Genomic DNA, 23,153 nt, shown 5'->3' on the forward strand with positions numbered 1-23,153 from the left:
TATGCATAAGTTCAATATATTTGAGTGAATATGTCGTACAAGTTGCCTATTTGTTGACCAACACAAAAGACCACATCCCAATATTCAAATGTCTCCTTTTTAGAAGGCAGTTCAAACGAAAGAACAAATCCAAACGTTCTGACATAACATTAATTTTTTTTTTTTTTTTTGCATAAAAGCTTGAATTTGATTTGTATCAATATGCACATTGAAGAAAGACTCTCTAGAGATGGTGTAATTGACAATGCACACATTTCCAAAATAAGATAAATTTTGAGTTAATCAACATTGCAAAAATGCGCGCATGCAAACACCAGTTATATTGTTCAAGAATTTAAGTGAAGTTGTCTTCAGTTGGTCATGTTGGTCATGATCATTGGCTAAAAAAGGCACTGTGGAAAGTATTTTATCTGTAACATATTGCCAGAACTTGTAGCCTACCTTGAAAAATCATTGCACTAAAAAACTATGCAGAGTTAAAATTTAGAAATAACATTAATTTGAAAATCACACTTCGTTAATGGCACTGCATGCACACAAAAGATTGTACCATTTTCTGCGTCACTGTACTTGTCTTATGACTTCAGTTTGATGGTTTGAAGTAACAGTCTTATATCACGTTGTATTTGATGTGGCCACGATTTGAGATATAAAAATTGCCAAACCAAAATAAACATTTTCAAGTCGTAGAATTGACTAATCCAACATTTCTAAGTTTTCTGTTGATAAAGTCAAATAAAATTTGATTGCCAAAATCAAAGGACAAAAAAGTCAAGCAGAAAACCTATGACGTGCTTCCATAACAAAGAACTCATTTTCAAAGCGAAAAATCAAACACTCTGCTTGGATCGCAATAAACGTGAAGTATGAAATGATCTTTGAACCGCAATTTGTCATTACCATCAAAACTGAGCAATTTGATAAGCATTTGATAAATAAGGTGACTTGCGTTCTTCTTGTGACTGTAGGCTACTATGTTACCTCCTGATGTTAAGGATGATACCTAGCTTTTACTGCCAACGTTTCTAGACTAGTAGCCTATAGCCACCAGAAGAACGCAAGTCACTTTATTTATCAAATGTCTGGTGAACAGTTTCACTCTGTCTTGATAAGCATTTGTTACACAGGCACTAAATTTCTATTCTTATAAAACACCGGTGCGACTCCTGAAAAGACAGATTTGTGTTCAATGATTTCTTCTGCTGTCTTTCGTAGATTACATGCAAAAAGATTACATGCAAAACAATGGAGTCACAACTATAGGAGGCACAATGGAAGCAGCATAAGTGACGTCGAATAAATCTCTGCGAACACACAGTCAATTTCTTCTGTAGAAATTTTGTTTGAAATTCTTGAGAATCTTTGAAATTTTTAGTGGAGTTTCGGTTGATGTCCAGTTTTGCTAGTCGCACCCTTCTTTAAGTTGGTCTTCAAGCGACTTGAAGTTTCTGCAGGCGTCTATGAATCTGATGGCCCTCCTACAGCGCCTTTTATTTTTTCCGGTTGTTTTACATTTGGAATTCTTGTAAATGCTTATAACTTCATCGCATTTTGGAATGTATCGTTCAAGTGTTGCCTTGTTGTCCAATATGTAGTGGTGACTGTAGTAAAACGTAAAAACGTACGGTTAAAAATAGACAAAAGTTTCGGAAAATTACTGTAGAATAGAGGTCAGAAAACGATTTTGCCCCAGACAGCAAATCAACCGTTTTATACATTGATTCTGACATTGAATCAATGTAAAAAACGATTGATTTGCTGTCTGGGGCCCCTCAAAAAACATTATAGCAGATAAAATACATAAGACTAATTTATTGTGCATAAAGTATAGGCTAAGCAGCGTCGAAATATCACCTTTTAAAGCTACTGTCACAGTTATACGCAGATGCAGAACTAGCGCAAACGTTTTCACAAACACCATTTTTTTAATGAATCAAAATTTAACTGCAGCACCGATAAACAAATCATAAGATAATTTATCTGCCAAATGACAAACAAATAAAATGAAGTTGCCTTGTGGGTAAATACTGATAGTACAAAAATTAAAATCATGTTTTTTGGCGTTCATAATAAATAAAAGATGCATATGGGTTAAAAAGCAGTGGCATCGTAGGCAATGCATTGACATAAATATAAAATAATAGACTCACAATCGCTGATTATTCTTGTCCATTCCTGCATCTGGTTTAGCTCCCATGATAGTGAGCTGATATCCCATTCGAATGTAGTCTCCATTCTTAAAAATTAGTTTTCATGTTACTTCAAAATTTTTACCCTTTTTAACAAATCCCTTTTCACTCTTTTCACCTTAACAAAACCCTTTTAACCAAACCCTTTTAACCAAAACCTTTTAACAAAACCATTTTAACCCTTTTTACCCTAACATAACCCTTTTTACCCTAACATAACCCTTTTTACCCTTTTTAAGCAAAAGCATTTTTGCTGAGAAAGTTAGTTTTGAAAAGGTGAAACCATCTCATTACTTTTAATTTTTCTTGTATGCCCCGTGCCGTAAAACTTGGAACACGGCAACATGATTATAATACCAATAATACATGTCTAAGAACTTTACCTCATTTTTGTCTGTCTGTGATTGGTAAAATTCCGGATCCTTACAACTGGTGTAGCAGTCTCTTCTAGCCATGAAGGTTTGCTCTATACCTGCTTGAGCAGTGTTGTCATCTCCTACAAATATTACATAAATTTATGTGATTTTAACTCCAATACGAGAAACCTGTTTCCAGTTGGTTGTTGAAACCTGCTTCCAGTTGGGTCTTCTAGGCTGGCCGGCTTTTTGTTGATATAGAGTGTGCTTCTGAATTGAACCAACTGATGTCATTTTTGTTTGATTTCTCTATTTATTTGATTCCACAACAAAATTTAATTTAATGCACAAACATTATACTGTAGATGAATTTTTGGAAGTGGATGCCTTCTTCTTAAACAATTGTTAAAACTGGGTTAGTGTATTTCCTAACATGTTGATTCGTCAGAGTTGGATCAATCCGTCTGGCTAACCTAGCAAAGCTGATAATAGCTTCATTTTGTCAAACCTATACAATTTGTGCTTATATCCAGTCACAGTCACAGTTTCAGCGTCGAATGCTAAAAATTTTAGACACAACAAGTGTCTTAAAAAATGAAATGGAACGAAAAAAGTTACCAGCCCAAAGCGTTCAAGCAGGAATAAACGTATCATGCGTTATGTGTTGTATATCCAACAGCACTTGTTGCAAAGTTATTTTAACATCAGCCGACATATCAACACATATATACGTAAGTAGGAAAATAGCTTAACAGCGAGAAACGACTGCTCAGGAATTGGTGAACAATTTTTGTCCAATTCAGTAGGCAAGCACTCTTTTTTAGCAATTGTGAAAACGTCAAAACACAAAGTCTACGTTTTCATTGAAAGGACACGCGTGTGAGTGTTTTTTAAATAACCACAACCGTAAACATTGGAGAATTGTTGTATTGTGAAGTTCAATACTCACCGTATTTTAGTACTTTGTCAATTGTGGCTTTGAATGTTATGAACACGTCGGAATTTGAAAATGGCAAAATGGCGCTGATTGTAACTACGTAAGCGTAGTTGCTGAAAAAAAAATTAACATGAACCATAAGAGAAATGTGCATGAAGATTAAAAGCTTTATGTTTGTCCTCAAACTCGTTCGGTTTTGTAATATTTTTTTTCAAAGACTTTACCATGCTTCATAAAGCATCTTGCTAATGTTCTATTTGTACCTACCTGTTGCAGGCTACAGTAAATGGATTTTGGCAGTTGGGGCCTGTGCAAAGCTTGCAATCAGCAGAGCCATCAATGCACTCAGTTTCTTCCAATTGCTGTCGACGAGACCTAACGACAATGGAATCAAAGTCTATTATACAGCCAGCAATACAATACAAATACAGTTCTAGCTATTTAATAATAAAAGGAACCTTAGCTTGGTTATGATTAAGCTTATAACAATAAATTTAAAAATAAAACTTACAAAGTTGAACAACACGTACATTCATTGTTGTTTAAGTGGCAAAACGTAGGTAAAAACAACGTTTCAGAAGTCATTTATTCACTCGGTCAGTTGACTGCATTTTGCTTCTTCCTACTTTTTCCTTCTACTCATCCCTTAATTTCCTGTGGTACTTTTTTCCTTATTTTTTCCACATCCGCTACTGCATTGTTGGCATAGCCTATTTGGTCTACATATTTTTTTGTAGATTAAAGAGTTGTTTAGCCTACTTTTTGTTAAAATAATGACTGTAAATTTTTTTCCCACACCGAAAGAGTTTATAACCCTGAATGTTTTCTTGTTTTATTTTTAAGCGCTATCACTAAACATAGGGCCCACTAATGGATTTCGGAGGGGCCGAGATGGTAATCACACGGCCTTGCTTGCGACTTTCTCGTGGCACACACTTATGGTAACTCTGCTCTAAACCATCTCGTAGGTAACATGAAGATTTTAACGTATCAGATGCTAAGTTAAGTTTTGTTAATTTTCTTTTTCAAATGCAAGTTGCCGACCTCTAATGTGACATTTGTCATCTTATTCACAGATACAGTAAAATACAAGCACTTGCTGTGTTGCGATTTTATTTCATGAAGTTTTGTTGATGGCCATTGAAAAAAATATATATATTTGGTTTCAAATCACCTGCAAGTCATGCATCCACCTTCGGCACATCTGCATAGACTGTCGTCAGTTAAACCGTCACAGTTTGTTGTTCTGATACTTGGAGTGTTGTCGGGGAGGGAATAGAACATGGCGCAACTTACCTAATGCAACAAGATTATCATTGGGCTAATTGCGCGAAACAACCTACATTAAATCATAACATATACTCACTTCAGTTTGCCATCACAGAAATTATCTTGTCATTCTAAAAGCTATAATTGTATTTCGCAAACGTAGATTAACAGTTCATATTTTACAAAACTAGCATCAACAAAGTACAGCTATTGGGTTAGTGACAACTTGATGTTAAATCTTTGACTTGCTCTAAAATTGGTTCTACTGAAAAGTTAGGCTAACCTTATTGGTGCAGTTATTTCAATAAAATTCTTTGAGCGAGTTGTTTACATTTTACCTTCTAAAGTTATAAGTGAACCAGCTAAATGGAGGCTATAGCAACAGAACAACATTCGCTTCTTTTTAAAACACCACTACTATTTGTTACCGTAGGCTCGTAGTAGTCATACACTCGTATTTGGACAGGTTGAGGCCTATCCACTTTAATCCTTTGAACCATATTGAAGGTAAGAGACAGTTCATCTCTGTCGATCTTGCGAAGGTACAGGACTACATTTTGATTGGTGATTTCGTAACGTTCGGCTGTTGGAAAAAAAATAGAATTAACTGGATTTGTGTACATTAAAATTCATTTTTATATTCCGAAAACTCAATAGATTCACACCCAGTAGCATTGACATGGGAGTTCACGGAGTATTTTGGACCCGGGCCCGGGATAACTTTAGAGGCTTGTTAACTTTCCAAAAGTCCCGGAAGATTGAAAACGCTATTGCGTATTCTTTGGATATAGTGCGTTTTCTCAGACGTTGGTACCGGGCTTGGGGCACTAAGATCTCGTTGGTACCGGGCCCGAATTATCCTCTTAATGGCCCTGTTCACACCACGTGCTATATATACAACTACAGGTTAAATTGAACACAATTGGTTCAGCATTCGTTCCAACGTGTGCAAATGACAGTGAACTCCAAGAAATTGCACTTCAACGGTTGAGACGATTCAAGAGCAGCACTTAAAAGAACTCGTACAAGCGTAAGCTGCTCACTACACAAACACATCGTCAGCCTGGGTGGCCAGGTTTGTGTCAGTGATTGATAGTCTCTGCAAGCTTGTTGCATATCTACCAGGATTGAGCCGACTAATAGATGTTTTCATTCGAAATATGAATATGCTTTAAAGAAATCGTGAAAAAAAGAATATGCTCCAAATTGCCTACAGTATATAACTTTTTCAGAGCTACTGTATGTTTAACCAGGTGAAGACCCTCTTAAAAATTAAAAGAATTGCTTGCAGATTTTACACGGACTATTTGTTACGTTTTTATTTAACGTCAAATGCTAATCTTCAAATCATGAACATTCAAACTCACCTATGCCGTCAGCAAATTCTTCTATGGACAACCTTGCAACTGTGTCTTGGATTGGGACGAAACCAGATAGAAGTCCAATATCAACAATTGACATCAGGGCCTCTGAACCGACCCGTTTAGATATTGTGACCTGATCACCAATTTGAAAAATAAAAAGATAAGCACTTTAGATTTATTTTTGTTGGTTTTGCAGCATAACCTAATCACATTGGGCTGACCATCATGTCACGTAAACAAGCCAATTCTTAAACATTTGCAGCCCACATGGTAGCCTTCTCCAATTGTTATAAAACTTTGTTATGTAGCAACTGGTTTTATTTTGTGTGGTAACAGAATATTTTGACCAAATGCAAATTATGTGGTAAATGACACGCTTTTGGGGCAAACTTTGCCTCTGATATAAACCTGCACTTGTATTATTGGTTGCCAAAATGACAACATTGCATATTTTAGTCAGGAATTCGTTAATCTGGCTAAAATCATTTCCTTTCATTGATTTATACCTACAGTGCCGGCAAAAAACTCGTCATACGCATCCTGTCACAAAAATGTGGATCATTGTCAACTGGGAGGATACCAAAAAGGGAGTCGGGTTGTGGATCATTGTCAACTGGGAGGATACCAAAAAGAGAGTCGGGTTGTGGATCATTGTCAACTGGGAGGATACCAAAAAGAGAGTCGGGTTGTGGATCATTGTCAACTGGGAGGATACCAAAAAGAGAGTCGGGTTGTGGATCATTGTCAACTGGGAGGATACCAAAAAGGGAGTCGGGTTGTGGATCATTGTCAACTGGGAGGATACCAAAAAGGGAGTCGGGTTGTGGATCATTGTCAACTGGGAGGATACCAAAAAGGGAGTCGGGTTCTGAGAATCGTAGGTGCTTCTTTTTCATTCAACTGCTGCTATAGACAGATGTGAAGTTACTTCAAGCTTCATAAGTTTATCCGTTTTTGGCGAAGTCTACTTAGGTGCGCTAGAGCCTCACTCTTCGGTACCATCTCAGGTAGCAATGACCCCGATCTTTTTTACCGGCAAACTACCTCTTTTGAAACACCAATAACTCTACCTACATTAATTACAGAATGCCCCTTTTCAAGCTAAGTCAAAGCACAAGATTGTTCTTCCGTTTGCATTTTCTTTCGATCCATTTTGGTGTTTGATAAATATTTCTAAGTCTTCAAAATTTCAGGAAAATGAACATAATAGCCCGATTTCACCGACCTACTTATTCACCATCATGCGACACAGCACGAGGCACTCAAGGCAATAGCTGAGAGGTAAAGGCAAGCCAGGCAGTCTATTATAATGTAACTATAGCCTAAGCATTTTTGTGACGTGATGCGTGGCGTGAAGAATAAGTAAAACCCACATAGGATTTTTCATGTAAAAAATTTTTTGCCAAGTAAACGTAAAGATTTTTTGCCGGCGCTGCACTCTATCATATTATCAACAAAATATTCAGCAACGTTTTTAGTTGCAAGATGGTGAACCTAAAGAATTTTATACACATAAAAGTAATTTGATTCGAAAAGAAGTGTTTTAATTAAGTTTAAAAAATAGGCTAATTTGAATCAGAAAAGCAACTTATCCACCGAAAGACAATTATTAAGAATAAAAGCACTGCAAAATTCTGTAAAATAGATTTCTGGATGCTGTATATCTGTACAAAGAAATTTAAAAAATGATCAACGCAAATCGATATTTCGAATCTAATATATTCTGCAAGCATCAAACTATTTGGTACCGTAAGCTTCATTTCCAACAAGACTCTGTCGCTTTGCATGTGCAATTCTAAGTTGTTGTATTCAACGTTGTAATTAATTTCGAAATGGCAGCTCCCTTCTTCAACAACAGTTCTGTAGAGGCATCTATAGGACAAGATTCCCTCTCCAGTGCCTATGGAAAACATGCACTGAGAAATGTATGTTACTTTTCAATATACTATGAACAGATGACTGACAATAACGTAATAGGATTAAATAGCATTATTTAAAACATATACCATATACTAACAGAATAACAACACAATAAACTCAAACGTTGAGGGCAAAGAGTGGTCTTGATGAAAGCAAAGAGAAAGCGTTTGAATGTATTATATTGTTAATTTGTCAGTGTACTGTATTTGTTTTGAATAATGCTATTCAATCCTATTAAGTTATTGTCAGCCATTTGTTTATGGTATTGTAAAATTACTTCTCTCCCAAAGCTATACTTTTAAATATAGGTTAAAAATTTTGCAATGTGTTCTAAATGTCACAAAAGACGACAAGATGATTGTTAAAATAATGGGAAAAAGCTTAAAACTTTTCCCGCTATGTCTATGTTACTGCAATAGTAAATGCGTTTGGATGAAACCATTTGAATAAATCATTATTCCACAGTAGCTACATTTTATCGAAGTGGCCTACGACGCATTGTTCACTTACCGAATGCTCCAACCGTCACAGCGCCAACTTCTAGCACGTCATCTGGGACCTCAACGATTTCTTTAAATCCGTTGTTGTTTTCGTCCAATTCGAAAGTATGTGGACTCTCGGCACCCCATCGAGTTACGCTGTTTGGAGTTGTCAGAGAGATTGTGATGTCATTGAGGGGTTGTTGAGGGTTCTAAAAAAAGAATGTGCAGCTGTGATGTACTTTTATTTAGACATAGTATAAAAAGCATTTGATTTGTTGTGTAAGAGATGAGCAACTTATGAAAAGAAATAACTTCTCTTTTTTTATAAATGAAGCTAAGCAAATTTATTTTAATCCTATGCGGCATTGTCATAGCTAAAACAGATTATAAAAAAACAATTATAATTTCTTCACTTTTAAGTTTGTAGGCAATATTTATCAGCTTTTTTATAACACTAAACTACTCACTAGTGAATGAACCCAAATTTCATAAGCAGCCAAAGCTTGCAGTCCGATAACAGTGTCCTGGGTTGACATGAAAGCTCCACCTTCATTACGTTGGCTCACCAACCACAGAGCAATTTTACGAATTTTATCAAAATCGGTCTGGACGACTAGAAAAGAAATAGTCTAAGACTGTGGTTTTCAACTTTTTGTAAGTCATTCAGCCCTTTTAAAATTTGTTAAGCCTGCCTATCTTCTATGTTCTGAATGTGGTCCTGAGTAAAAATATTGCATAGTCACTTCAAATGAAACCAAGTAGGTTAAATGCCCTTATACTAATTATAGTTCCGCTTGTGAAACAGTTATGTGCATCCGACAAAAGTGTAAGCTTCTTACAATTCGTGTTCTTTGCAATTTCAATATGGGCCAAAAGAGCATATGCTGTTGTCTCCACATCAATTGCTTGCGGTTTTCGTTTATACCAGTAGTCGTGGACTTCAGTTCCTTGGATCTCAGTCAATTTTCTTCCTTGCCAAAATACCCTTCTGTTGTCTGGGGATACCGACTGATATGATAATAATCTTGAAACAAAAAGAAAATGGAAGAGCAATTAATCGCAAATACAATTCATCAAATATGTGATGTGTTTAGAGGCGTACTGTTGAAAATTTATGTATAGTCGTAATCGTGATTTGATTAACGTGCAAACCAAAGCCACGTAGACATTTAGATAGAACAATTCAATTTCATTTGATTGAGTGGTGTAAGCAAACGTTTCAGCAAAGACTCAGTTATCACTGAAAAGCACATTAATGCAGAGAAAAACATCACCAATCTGTTTGTAGTGTTGCATTGCTTAAACACAGGAAACGTTTCGCTTTCGAAACTTGTCTGGCAACCTAAAGGCACTGCGAATTGGGATCCAATATCACTATGAAAAAGTTACGTCACCCTCACAGCTATACGACTCACGGAACACCACCTACGCATTACTTGCATAGAACTGAAGCACTTAAAGCGTTTGCTATCTGATTGAGTTGCTTACGCAATACAGAAGTTGGGTGGGCTTTTATTTTATTTCACTTTGGTTTTCACGTGTGATGGAAGTTTTGCATTTCTTCGTGATATTGCAAATAGATTTCGTGAAAACTCAAACATACTTGGAAATAAAATAAAACATTCCATGCAGTGATAGCTGTATACTTGTAATAAACAACTGTTGTCACAGTTTCCGGTGAATAGCAATCAATAATAAATAAACCAATAATTAATTTTGAGGAGGAAGGATACAAATTGTATCAGAACGTTATTTCCTGATTTCTAGTTACTCACCTTTCGTAAAATTGACTTGTCAAATCTGATGCGGCGTCGTGTAGAGCCAACGCATACGTCACCAAAGCAATCGCGTAAGGACGGGTCCTGAGAGTGACATCATTCTTGTTGTCCTCAAAAAATTCAACTCCCTCGTTTATACTCGCTGTAAGACTAGCCATCAAACCTGGACACACAGAGCCAGATTCTTGCAAAGCGATTAAAACGTAAGCTGACAATGTGAGTCTCCCTCCAACAGCCCCCTATAAGAAAAGGTCAAGGAAAATTAAACTTCAATTTATTTACACAACCCAACAAAATTTCGTATTATAAAAAAAATTCAAAAAGTTGCAAACGAAATCCATATATAACGATGAGAAACGTGATAAAAATTTATAAAACAACGACACGTAAATTATTCTATTGGATTCTTTAGCGCTGTTTTTTTAACCTTGACAAAAAATGCAGGAAAACCAACTACTTCGAATAGTAGAGGCTTTATAAAAACTGACTACACTACTGGTCTAGTTTTTTGACCTATTAAAAATACATTTCAACCTACCTTGGTTAGATGGGTTAAAAGTATTTCAAAAAAAAGAAGCCACGTTTTTTGTAAGCCGAGAGCTTTACTTACCACCATTTCTCTATGATAAGGTGCCCTCTTTTCTCTGAACCACCCAGCACCTTGCTGCTCGCCAATTAAGAAATTTAGAGAACTGCAAATAGGATCTGTATCCAATTCTGTGTAGTACAGCTTTGCTTTTGAAAACACTTTGCAAACAAAAGCGTTCAGCCTGAAAATAAGTAAACAACAATTCAAATAATTGAAAAACTGACTTAATTACAATCATATTCTACAGTAGCGTAAAAGGTTTTACGATCATGTAGTCTAGCTTGCTCGATTATGTAAGCTCTGATCTTAGACAAGTTGACAGACAGTTGAAAGACAAACAATTCAAGTATTATTTAACACACCATAAACCTAGCTTAGAGAATCTCAAACAAAGTCAAATATTTCCAGTTAAAGCGCAACTCCGTCTCCAAAATGGAAACAAGAAGACGCAATGCAATCTATATTCCTCAGATTACAGTTGGACATCTTCTGCAGCAACTCACCAAGTACTGGGCACGTGATTGCTCCACACGGCGAATGCGGAAAGAGGTGGATCAGCAATCTTTGACCGGAACATTAGTTCTCTATCGTATCCTGCAGTTGGACAATACAGTAAGGTCACAAAATATACTACAATGGGCTAGTTCTCATGTTTTTTTAAGAGCCTGTAGTCTGTTGTTAGGGATTTAATCGGCCTTTTTCAAATCTAACTATAGCCCTGGTTTTACATAAGAAAACAACAAGATATTTTAAGATCTCTGAAAAAAATATTTTTTAATTTTAGTCCAAAACCCCTTACGATGAACCAAAACCAGAAAAACTGTTTGTAACATTATTAAAACGTGTTTTAGTACAGTAGCAGATGAACAAAAAGTGACGTCAATGCAATACAAGCCAATTTCATACGAAAAGTATTTTTTGGGGTAGGGGGGAGAGAGTTTTGAAAAAAAACTTCAATTTTTTTTCTAGAAACCTTAAAATGTCTTGTTACATCCTAAAATCATGGCTAAAGTTGAAATTAAAATTAACTCCACCCCCTCCCAAACTATTGTATAAGTTCCTTTATGGTGTTGAATAACTGTGCTGCATTGACTTAGTACTGTTAAATACACGCAACATAAGCACGCTAAAGGCAAAACATCAGATTCACTTTATCAAGTGATAAGATAAATCATTTCTTTTACACTTTTAGGCCAGAAGAGTAAAGGTACCGGTCTAATTTTATGATCAACTATTTTACAATCCAAAATATTCTTATTTTCAAAAAGATTATTTCAAAAGTAGTTTAATTTATCTCTTTGATGTGCTTGCTTCAGTACATTTAACAAGCTATACCTTGTTCCATTCTTTTGAGAGACTGATCATAATTGGGTTGTATGTTTGAGGTTAGCTTTCCTACAGCTTCCAAATAAGCATGAGTGTATATGTTTGGCCCACAAGCTAACATGTTTTGTTCACCACAACCGTACGGCTGACTGTAAAGAAATTAGAATCATATGAACCAGCCTATATTTCGTAAAATACAAAACTTCGTCAAAGTGACATGGTAAATGAAAATATTGAGTAAAAAGAAAATTATGTAAGACTTACCGGAAAATACTTGCAAGGTTATTCGGTTCACCTGTGTCCGGGTCTACTTCAATAGCTGGTCCCAAAAAGTTAGCTACAAAAAGTGTGAATCAAACACTAAAAACATCTACAAATGTCTTTTAAAACCTCTTTACGTTGGAATTATGATTTGTTTGCAAAAATATTGAAGTTAGGTTACTATTTTCTTCGTCTGTTTTATCTAGAAATTGATTTTTAGGGGTTCAAGTCAAATTATTTCTTTTTGGAAAGTGGTGGGTCACCTGTGACAAATTCGTTACAGTCGTCAACCAAAGAAATTGTTTAAATCACATTGTCACAACCTATTGCAAAATAGCTTGTGTTTATTTTGAAAATAATACAATTTTATGAACAACGGAACAGGAAGATCAAGCGACGATGGTTTTATACAAGTAACTAGCTTAAGGTATAGATGGAATGTGTAAGGTGATCTCATTTGACAATCTTCAATATTTTTTCAAAACATTGAATGATTATGTCTAGAAAACTTCTCACTCGAACTATAACTGATATCCAACACGTGCAAATCAAAAACCAGTTATTCTTCTAAATGGTTGACAAACACATATATACGGCTAGATGACAGAATTGAGGTTCAAATAAGGCACAAAGAATGGACGAATTTGTCACAAGTGACGTTCAGCAAGTTTGCAAGCACATATAAGTTTAGAGCTTTTAAGAAATGAAACTGTATCACGAAGAATTACTCAAGGAAGTTTTCTATCCAATCGAGCAGGGTTTTACTTTCACTCAATGGTACAGAATTTTGTAGGTTAAGCTTATTGATAATACTTAAATTGTTGTTAGTTTCAAGATAAATTTACCTGATAATTGCAAATATTTTCTTAGGCCTGCTTTATGCCTTATGTGTATTAATGAACAGCCCAGTTACACATTCAATAAATTCTTTCAGATCTTACTGTATGCAAAAATTGTACAGGACCGAGATCCGGGAACAAATTGTTCTGGAAAATCAAATTCCATTTCAAATGTTGTCGGAAAAGGAGCAGAGATTGGGAAGGATAAGTAAGTGTCCTTCACTTCTCCTTCAGGCTGAAGTAAAAAAAAAACATTTATAAACTAGGGCCAGTGCCGGTTGTCGGGGTGTGCAAATCGTGCGATCGCATAGGGCCCGCAAATTAGGGGGCCTTTAATTTCCTCAGAAAATACATTAATTTTTGTCTTTTTCTGTATACAGTAGAATCTATAAATCTTCATTAAAATATGCTTTGTGATTGTGTTGGTCCTCGTTTATTCCTCTAACGGTCCTTACTGTTGATATATTGTGCTACTTAGTATTGGGGTTGTAAATATAACCTTACAGATTGCTGTTACCCTGAGCTACTAGATGTGGCATGCACATTTCAAGTAAAGGTTTTTTTATTATATACTTCATATTTAACTTAGTGGGATATAAACAAACAAAGCTCTGAACCTTGCATACAGCTTCAGTGGATACAATCAGAAGCTCTATTTGGGGTTCTTACGTTTGTTGCCGAACGTTTAAATCCACAACATTTACTTGTGGATCCAAATTTATAGTAAATGTAGCTACCTAAAGATACGAAAATTATTATCCTGTACAATCAAAAACTAACTACAAAATAAAACACCAATGGCTTCTTACATTCAATGGTATCCAACTCACCTCGATAATAACTTCTTTCTTGATGGAATCTAAAATGACCCGTCTGCCAGTCAAAACTCTCACTTCCAAGGAACCGAGACCACCAGGAGGAATAGAAAGAGGAAGAACTGCAAATGAGTCTGACACGGCTGAGTTCGGATGCAAGGCTACATTCCTTAACCTGTACGACCATTCATCTGACAACAAAACAATGCCAACATTTAAAAAGGTTCAAAGAAAAAGCGAAACACCATTACACTTGTTTCTGGAAACAAACTCCAAGTACAGACCAATAAATATCCTGCAAATGATGTTAAGAATACACTGTAGTAAATATTTTAGTACTCCTGTGGATTTAACAAGCGGTGGAGCAATAAAACTTATTATCATAATAAAGGTGAGATCACTATACAAAAGCTGTGCGACTTGACAAAACTTTAAGAACATTAGGTTCATTAAGTTTATAATTTAAATTTTGAAATAATTTTAAAAGGTAGTATTTTTAATCGAAAGATAAGATTTTCAATATACGTCGGTTAATTTTGGTGCAAGTGCTTTGGTGTTTTGGTGCAACTTCGACCCAAAGTAAGTTGGACGTAACACGAGTTCGGATTTATTATCCAATAAATTAATAAGAAATTTTTACGAAAACGTGCAGAAAGCAAGTTAGTTTTGACTTGTCATGCACAAAAGTCCAATGCAATGTTTAGACATGTCTTTGTACAATTTGGCTATCTTGTTAAAGCACGCCTGTTAGGCTAAAAGGTAATTTATGCACATTTTCTGAAACTACCCCACATTTATAGCCAGCACTTCAATCGATTTTTGCTTATTTGAACTAGTGAAAATGTTTATACGTTTAGTTTGAGCCTCGCTAATTAGCGTTCACAGGCTGACAAGGGCTTTGTCAACCAGAATAATAAATGAACAAAAATTCGATAAAATTTTTAATTCGATCCTTTAAAAACAAACGTTTAGGAAATGGTTTTAGCTCATACTACCAATGTCACAAATACCAACATGGTAATTTTTTTGCTGATTGTTTATTGATCCCTTACCTGCGGTGTAGTGTGTGCAGAAGGAGTTGTGTGGCTTTACTTCAATATCCACCTGGAAAAAAAGAACATTCACAAACTTAATGAGATTCGATGAAAGCCACAGATTGGTTCAAACGGTTTCATCTTCTTGTTTTACATATCCTAGGTTACAAAATTATTGCGCACCAGAGAGCTTAGAGACTATTTGTTCCAGCCCTATGAATTCATTCTTCGTAAATTACTGTATTTTAATGATGCTTTTATTTACTTCGATTTAACAGTTTTTCTGTGTTGCTTGAAGCTTTGATCGAAATATGTTAGTGAGCATGTTACCGTGAAGATAATTGTTACAAATGTGTACAGGTCTCCTCCGTTACTGCACTCATATTGTCCTCATCGGTTTGGCAAAATGATAAATTTTATTTTGCAGCCTGATTCAGTAGAAGAATGTGGATCTGGTATCAGACTTCATAGTCCCCAACTACATAAGGTCAACTGCGCGGAGAGAGCCTTTCACATATTTACAAAGAGCATCGGTTCGGCACCGAAGGTAGCATGTACTTTTGGTTGGACTAGATGCTTGTTGGTATACGTATAAAGGTAGTCACTTACAGGCCTTTTCGTACTAATCTACTGTACGTAATCCATGCTTATCAAACGCAAAGCTGGTTGGGACAAGAGAGTTTGATAAAGATGACTCCATAAATATTTATACCGTGTAATCGTCTGTAGCTGCGTAATTGAATACAGAATATCGTATGCTGGCTTGTTCTCCCAACTTAAGCGAATATGGAATATAAAGCTGAATGAAAACATCCTTGAACACGAGAAGTTCACTGGTGTCAGATACACAAAATCCATCTGAAAGAATGAAGTGTTACAAAAGTGACGGCAACATTGTGACAAAAGAGTCAATTGTCATAAAACAGCTTTCTAAATCTTTGTATTGTATATTATGGAAAAATGGAATGCATTTAGCAACACGTGGAGGTGGACGTTCACGAGTAACATCCCTAAACAACGCTGTTAACATACTCATCTTAAAATATAATTAAAACCATCCGTTGATACAATATCATCATTTATGGCCGTTTCGCTAAAGTTCAATTATGGTAGCGTTATGGCTGGGAGAATTCTTTCGAAATGTAAGTTTATAATGGCTAAAACATAAATAAACATATTGGCTTTGTTGTAAAGCTACTTAGCAAATGTTCAATTTATTAGCCCATAAAATAAGAAGCACTTTTGATTGTATTCTTTAACTATGCTATACCCACCTGCTTCGTTTTGCATGCTTATGGCATCTATTTCAAATGTGGTGATACTGTCTCGGGCCTTTCTTGTTATGGTTCTTTCACCATTTTCATCTCTAAAAAAATTGGAGTCAAATTAAAAATTCGATTTGGTATGGTTTGGTTTTTGAATCTTTATCCTCGGACTGACAAAGCCTTGATAGGTTATTCCTGGTAGTTTCGTATACTTGCAAAGGCTTTTGACGCAATGCCGGTTAACGAGATTGCCAGAGTGAAGTTTCCGATTGTTGAAGTGGTGTTGCCGGAGAATTATTACATCCACTAAATGCCGCTGAATGAAGAACAGTCCTTAGAATGCGTTGCTCAAGCGCACACCCCGAGAATCGAACCAGCGCCGCTTAATCTTGAAGCTTCTTTGTACACGAAGGCACGCCGTAACCAACTGAACTATCGGGGCGGACTTTTGCAGAATTTGTTCATTGCAGTTCATTATGAGCAGGCTATTGTTTGCCATATTTGAAGAATTTACAGCAGTACTGTTCGAGTCAGATTTTTTTGGTGCAAATAACTAGAAACGACCTTCGCGAAGGCATTGAGTTCGAAACGAAAATCGTTAAGGCCAAGAAGCTTGCGGAAACACAAAATTGAGTTGATAACTCGCAAGCCTTAGTACTTGGTAAATCCATGATGTGCATATTATTTTAGTATTGAGTTTAAAAAAAAAAAAAAAATTACTGGCATTTAAAAAAAACTATGACAAAGTTAAACTCACAACTTTATTGTGGTGAACACCAAGCTTTCTTGAAAGTCCGTTCGTTGGCGAGCGAGACTTAAGTCTACCTGTGACTGAACGGCTGAACTTCTTCCCAAAGGATTGCCCCTTTTATTATTTCTAGACAATAATTTTATAATACATTGTATCTTTTCAGTATACAGTAGCTAGGCTATATTATATAAAACTTAAATTTTGATTTATGCCTACAATAAATTAAAATCACATTATGAATAATTTCAGGCAAGCAACTAAAAAGAGAATCTTTTCCAACATGTTCTTGGATTATTAAAGATTTTCAAAGAATACATTTTTTATAGTTTGTTTACCGGTGTGCCAGCACACTACAACTAATTCAGAAATCAAGTAAAAAAAATTCAAGTGAAGGCTGGACAAAATAAATGTGCAGTAGGCTACCTTTCTAAAGTAGCATTGCGGCAAGCTTCTCTAAACTTTGCATAGCAACCTCTGATGTCTCTTCGGTTGTTACGTGCGCGAAGACCTCGAACTCTACAGCTTTCTCCGTTGATTGGGCCTAAACGTCCGTCCCTTTCGCATTCCGCCAATTTCTCAGCTTATCAATAAAGTAGAAAAGTAAAAATTAAAAAATATGATGAATGAAAGAGCAAAGACTGTTAGACGTTCTAGCTACACATAAAGTGGTTCTGAAGCATCGAAATCTAAGCAAAGTTTGAAATACCTGCAAAGTTTTAAAAAACGCTGCGATAACCCATTCCCAAATCCTTCATTTAAGAGGAAAGTGAGTAAGAATAACTGATTAGGGCTTACCATCCACATAATGTAACAAGGATTAGAAATAGAAATATCAGAAACAAGTAGAAAAAATGACGAAGAAACTTTTAAGTTATTTTTTACTTTACTAACCTTACTTTAATGTTTTGTTTTGTGTGTTTTTGCGTGTCATGTTGTTAACATGAACCTATTGGTTTGATGCAAATAAAAAACAACGACAATTGTATGTCATCAACGTAATAATAAGGTAGTGTTTACATTTCATTTACCAATATACTTTGCTCTTCTGCTTTCTGCATCATCACCCACTTGTCGTTTTTTTCTTGACTGTCCCTGTCCCTGTTCTGGACATTCCAAAGTGTCCACTCTGGAAGGCCTGATCACTGGTGACTGCATTACTAATCCAGCATTCTACAAAAAGTAGAATAATGGCTTACATTGAAAATATATGTGCAGAAATGTTTTATATTCAATTAAGCAAAGAAATTTATTTTCACACGAGTTAGTTCAATCATATATATTTGACACCTGTCAGAAGATACTTCATTTTCTTGATTATATTTAATTATTATCGATGACTTACTATCATCACTATAGTACAGGGGTCACCAACCGGCGGCCCGCGGGCCGCATGCGGCCCGCCATGCTGTTATGTGCGGCCCGCGGAAGGTATCAGCGCACAAGTATAACCAAAATTACTTTTCTTGAGGAGTTAAACAGCTTGAAGGCAAAAAATACTTTCCAGAAGCATATTTTCGCTTTGCATACGATTCCACCGACCAACCAATCAGATTGTAATTCTAGGTAGGAGTCGTTCGAAGTTATTCCAATGCGATGTCCAGCCACACTGTCCCAGTGGTTGATTAAAATGTCTGTTTTCGAATTTCGAAAATGTGTGTGAGCATAGGGTTGCTTATTTTAAGTTTGTAAATGTCCTGTAATCACTAGTGTGCGTTTCACCGTTATTGTGTTTCACGAGCAGTGTTCCTTTTTGCAAGTTTTTGTTAGCAAAATAGGTCGGTGTGCCGACTCAATTTATAATAAATTGGAAAAATAATATATATAAATTTAAAGACTTTTTTTGGTATTATGAAAATATTTAGCGTAGTACTACAAAATGTTGTTAATCAACAATTCTTGCCATGCTGATAAGCACCGCAAGTGACATTTGTTTAATAAATAATCAAGGAAAGACGGTTTTATAGACTCTCACAAAAAGGATGAAAAACCAACTCATTGCTTTTTTAGAGGGAACATTGTTCAGTGTTTATGAGTTAAGATAGAAACGTTTTTTCGGTGATTTTCACAAGCGTTTGTTTCATGGTGCCTGGTTTCTATCTCCCTGATATAGGAGCCTATTTTTCCCTGATATGTTTGCAGGTCACTACTGTTGCCTGTATTGCGATCTGTCAAACATTTCCTTGTTTACTGAAACTGTTAATGGCAAGATACCTTTTGTGAAGCAAAGTGACAACACCACTCGGCGATGAATAGGCCTATTCTGATGAAACCGTTTGCCTCGCTATGTGCGCAAAACAAGTGCCCTCGTTTATTAGGTATTGTTAAAGAAGTCAAAAGTGTTGTTAAAGGAGCTTGGCCTGGCAGTAGCGTTGTTCGACTAATTTTGTTGCTGCGGTATTCTAAGATAAATATTAACAACATGCAACGCTGGATACTGGGTACAAAATGCGTTCTTTTCTAGCATAAGAGTCGACCTACCTAAAATTTTATTAGTGCGGCCCGCCAAAGCTCTCCTAAGTGCCAAAGTGGCCCGCATGCAAAAAAGGTTGGTGACCCCTGCTATAGTATATAGCATAAATGTGTTTCAAGTAAAAACAAGTGTAACCGATAACTTACCAAGAAGACATTTCTGTTATCTGCGCCACCGTTACGAATGCACCCTTGATCGTAACTTTCCATTTTATCAAACATTTTCTTCGGAGTAAGTCGACTTTCGTCGTATAAGAAGTAGGCTGCTCTGTCCACACCACTCAATCCTACTAGGGCATTGCTGGAGCCTGAAAATCACACCATACAGGATTACAATGAGAGGTAGATATTAGGCTACTACCAATAACAAACATGTCTATAAATTTCAGAGTCTAATGGCTGTTTTGTGACCATTCAATTGTTTATACCGATCACTTAGCGTATGAATGCCCCGCTCTGTAAACGACAAATCGGCAAGAACGAGCCATAGTACTTCGAGTCAAAGTGTGAGGATTGCGCACTTGAGCAACACACTTTAAGGACAACTCTCCATTTAGCACTAGCATAACTGTGGAGTCCAAGTAGGAGAGATTATGGCGTCCTAAGTCGGAATCGTCAAAAAAGTCAACTCCGGCTTGATACAAAATGATGAACAATAAAATGTTGCTTGCCATATCTTTTTTTCAAAATATCGTTTCTGATTCTCCGTATTGCGCTCTACAACTTTATCAGAAAATAGAAGTGTTTGTTCTTGTCAGTTTTTGTGAGTCGCCGTTTCAATTTTGATCACAACTTTAATGAAATGAAATTTCAAAAACTGAAAAAGAACAAAAAAAATTAAAAATCTGGCAATACTGAAGTTTTAGTCGGCTCATTATAACCTGGGGAGTGAGAGTTGTGTATTTTGGGCCGAGGATATCATTGGCTCCGGATTCAAATTGCTGAGTGTTTAGGTGTGTGGACGGCCCTCGGAGCGGAAGCATTAATGATGAGTCAGGTAACAAATCCATTTTATGTAAACCTGTAAACCTGCAAGATGTAGTGGTATCCATCTTGAACTCTGAGTGTTGGGCGAAAAAAGTGGGGGTTCAAATTATCCTCTCAAGTCTTAACGGCCCTGCTAATAGTAAGTATACAGTTTGAGTGATTTCAAAGCAAAAGTAACTCACCTTGCACAGTGAATTCAACCGAGTCGCCTGGACGAACCTTCTGTTCTACCGTGACAGTAAGTTCCTACAAGAAAAGAATGGTAAAATAATCAGATCATTGTATGGTGACAAAAAATGTCACAGCAGCTGTTTTTGTTCATTTTTTCATTTACTAACCAGGAAAGCATGTGCATAGAAGCTTAGCTCTAGTTAGTAAACGTTAAATGGAAGATTTCAAAAAACGTTTGGAAATGATAGAAGTAGATTTTTTGTTCGATCTGCAAACTATGAAAATTCAGCTAAAGGACAGTAAAGGTACAACTACAGGTAGGGTGAAAAAGAAGGATTTTCTCTAATGATGTTGTCTTTTTTAATATTATGAATTCATAGCCCTGGTAATGCGATTTGCTGATCACTTCCAGACAACAAAATTTGTCATTTTTGCTACCTAGATCACCATGGCTTCCTTAATGGTAAAGAAGTAGATGTTATTTAAAGATTTGCTGCTGCGCTTTTTAAAGGTTTTGTATCTTCAAGTTTTTTGTTTTTTTATTTTGGAAAAAGGACGAAAGCTTTATAGGGATGCCTAAAGGTCTTAAAATGTAATGCGCTTTTAGTCTACTGCTTGCAAAACAATTAAAAATTGTCCAAAAGTCGTATTTAAAATTTGAAGTATAGTTGTCGAAGCGTCACAGAGTTGCAGCTGGGGCACATTACAAAACGTCGTAGAACAAGAATTGAGTGGTAGATTTTATGAATTGTTGAGTTATACAATATTATTGTAGGATGTCCCTTCTGTGGTCACAGATTTCTTTGACCTAATAGGCCTCCTCCGCGTATCAAAAATCAAACTGAGTAAAAAATGTTCAGTCGAAAGTTCTCGTGTGTAGCCTATGTTTTCTTTTCACAAAAGTAGGCACGTAGGCTAATGTTGTTGCAATTAAAACGACTGATGTCATGCTGGAAGCACTTCAAATGTGTTGTTGCGTGTCGGTTTAAATAATTTTTGCAACACCGTTTTAAAACTGAAGTTTGATTTCTCTAGCATGTAATTGGATTACATAATTTAATACTAAGCGAGCTCCACCCTCCTTTACCTGGAAATGTGAGCAACCCAGTAGTCAACTTCCAGAACATTTATTTTATCTCTTAGCAATAAACTCAAACTTCTTTTCAATCTGACGCACTCAGAAAAAATTATTTGGTTTTGCGACGCATAAACAGCGAATTTGTAAGCCCCCTGCCCGTATATAACCAAGACTTAAAAAACCGTACCGATCGCGTTCTTTCTCGCATAACGCAGTGAGGATTAGTTCGGTAAGAATGTGATGACATCGTAAATTTGATACAAAACTTAAAATGGGCCTTGTCCCTACAAAACCTTAGCAGTTGTAAAGCGACAATAAATAAAACCATAACATTATGTTGCCATAAAATTAATGCGCAATGCCGCTAGAAATTTTGGAAGACGCACAGTTTGAGAACCACCTCTCTTAAAATGTGTTTATTTCTTACGAGAAAATACTTTTGCTTTCTCTATTAATTCATAACTTGCTTCAGTTTATCAAAGGCACGTGAATTAGTTTTACGTTTTACTGGCAATGCGATTGATAATGTTGGAACAAACAGTTCAGAAACTGTCTTAAAAGTATCAACAGTCTTTTTGACATACTATATGTTAAAAACGAATCATTTTTGTACGAAATTATTGGAAAGTTTTTTATTCTGAAAAACAAACTAACTCAAAAGCCAGTCACTTACGTCTTTACAAGTGTCGGCCACATCAATCCAGAGTGAATTGGAAACTACTTCTGTACCAACTAAATAATAAGCAACAACTCTTGCTTCTGGCACCATATTTTGGGTAACATCAAGTGAAAGCGAACTCTGGACACTCCCAGCATTCGGTGTGTCCACTCCATATGCCACAATAGTTCCTCTAGAAACCACCTGCACAGTAGAAATTATACAAGTCTGTTAGTGCAGTGTAGACTGTCATATGAAACCGTGCAAAGTTGCACAACTACACCTTTATAGGTAATAAATCTTTTGTAGAGAGAATTGATAGTCAAGTTGGTAGCCTACTGCTATAGCTAGAAAGTCTACATTTGATTTGCCTTACATAAATACATTTGTGATATTGAGAGTTTTTCATTATCCGGACCAGTTTCCTCCCCAATTGGCCCGGAATAACTAGGGTCGACTGTATATACATAAATAAATATATCCACGGTTTGTAAAAACATTTTCATGTAACAGTTAGACTCACATGATATCGAATCTCCTCCACCGCATTGTAACTCATCGTAAATGTAATAAAGAAGTTGGACTGTCCCACGTTTACAGGTGAGTGAGATGCCG

At 36.1% G+C, this 23,153-nt stretch overlaps 1 protein-coding gene across 1 annotated transcript; it reads right to left on the minus strand.

Annotated features, from left to right (window-relative positions):
• On the minus strand, positions 1-23,097 carry LOC145785250 (venom factor-like). Its single transcript, XM_082596932.1, has 29 exons — positions 23,062-23,097; positions 22,554-22,742; positions 20,814-20,877; positions 19,792-19,952; positions 18,204-18,345; positions 17,599-17,755; positions 17,182-17,301; positions 16,434-16,525; positions 15,872-16,017; positions 15,178-15,229; positions 14,141-14,316; positions 13,413-13,545; positions 12,475-12,547; positions 12,220-12,359; positions 11,388-11,478; positions 10,906-11,065; positions 10,293-10,534; positions 9,357-9,541; positions 8,985-9,130; positions 8,546-8,726; positions 7,864-8,015; positions 6,119-6,248; positions 5,180-5,334; positions 4,657-4,778; positions 3,750-3,857; positions 3,495-3,595; positions 2,573-2,685; positions 2,151-2,236; positions 1-1,601 (listed from the first exon to the last, which is right to left on the minus strand). Exons 1-29 carry the CDS (start codon positions 23,095-23,097, stop codon positions 1,403-1,405), a joined length of 3,852 nt encoding a protein of 1,283 aa, XP_082453058.1. The 3' UTR covers positions 1-1,402.
• Positions 23,098-23,153: the final 56 nt, after the last annotated feature.

This window comes from Aplidium turbinatum, chromosome 16, assembly GCF_918807975.1.
Source record: "Aplidium turbinatum chromosome 16, kaAplTurb1.1, whole genome shotgun sequence".
NCBI classification, from domain to species: Eukaryota; Metazoa; Chordata; class Ascidiacea; order Aplousobranchia; family Polyclinidae; genus Aplidium; species Aplidium turbinatum.

Excerpts from the sequence above, each read along its gene's own strand:
- LOC145785250 (XM_082596932.1), bottom strand. The coding sequence starts at position 23,097 with ATGAGTTACAATGCGGTGGAGGAGATTCGATATCAT. Across the intron at positions 17,756-18,203 it reads CAGAAGAGCAAAGTATATTG|CTGAGAAATTGGCGGAATGC; the intron begins GTAAATGAAATG and ends TTTATTGATAAG. Across the intron at positions 14,317-15,177 it reads CTGCACACACTACACCGCAG|ATGAATGGTCGTACAGGTTA; the intron begins GTAAGGGATCAA and ends TTTTGTTGTCAG.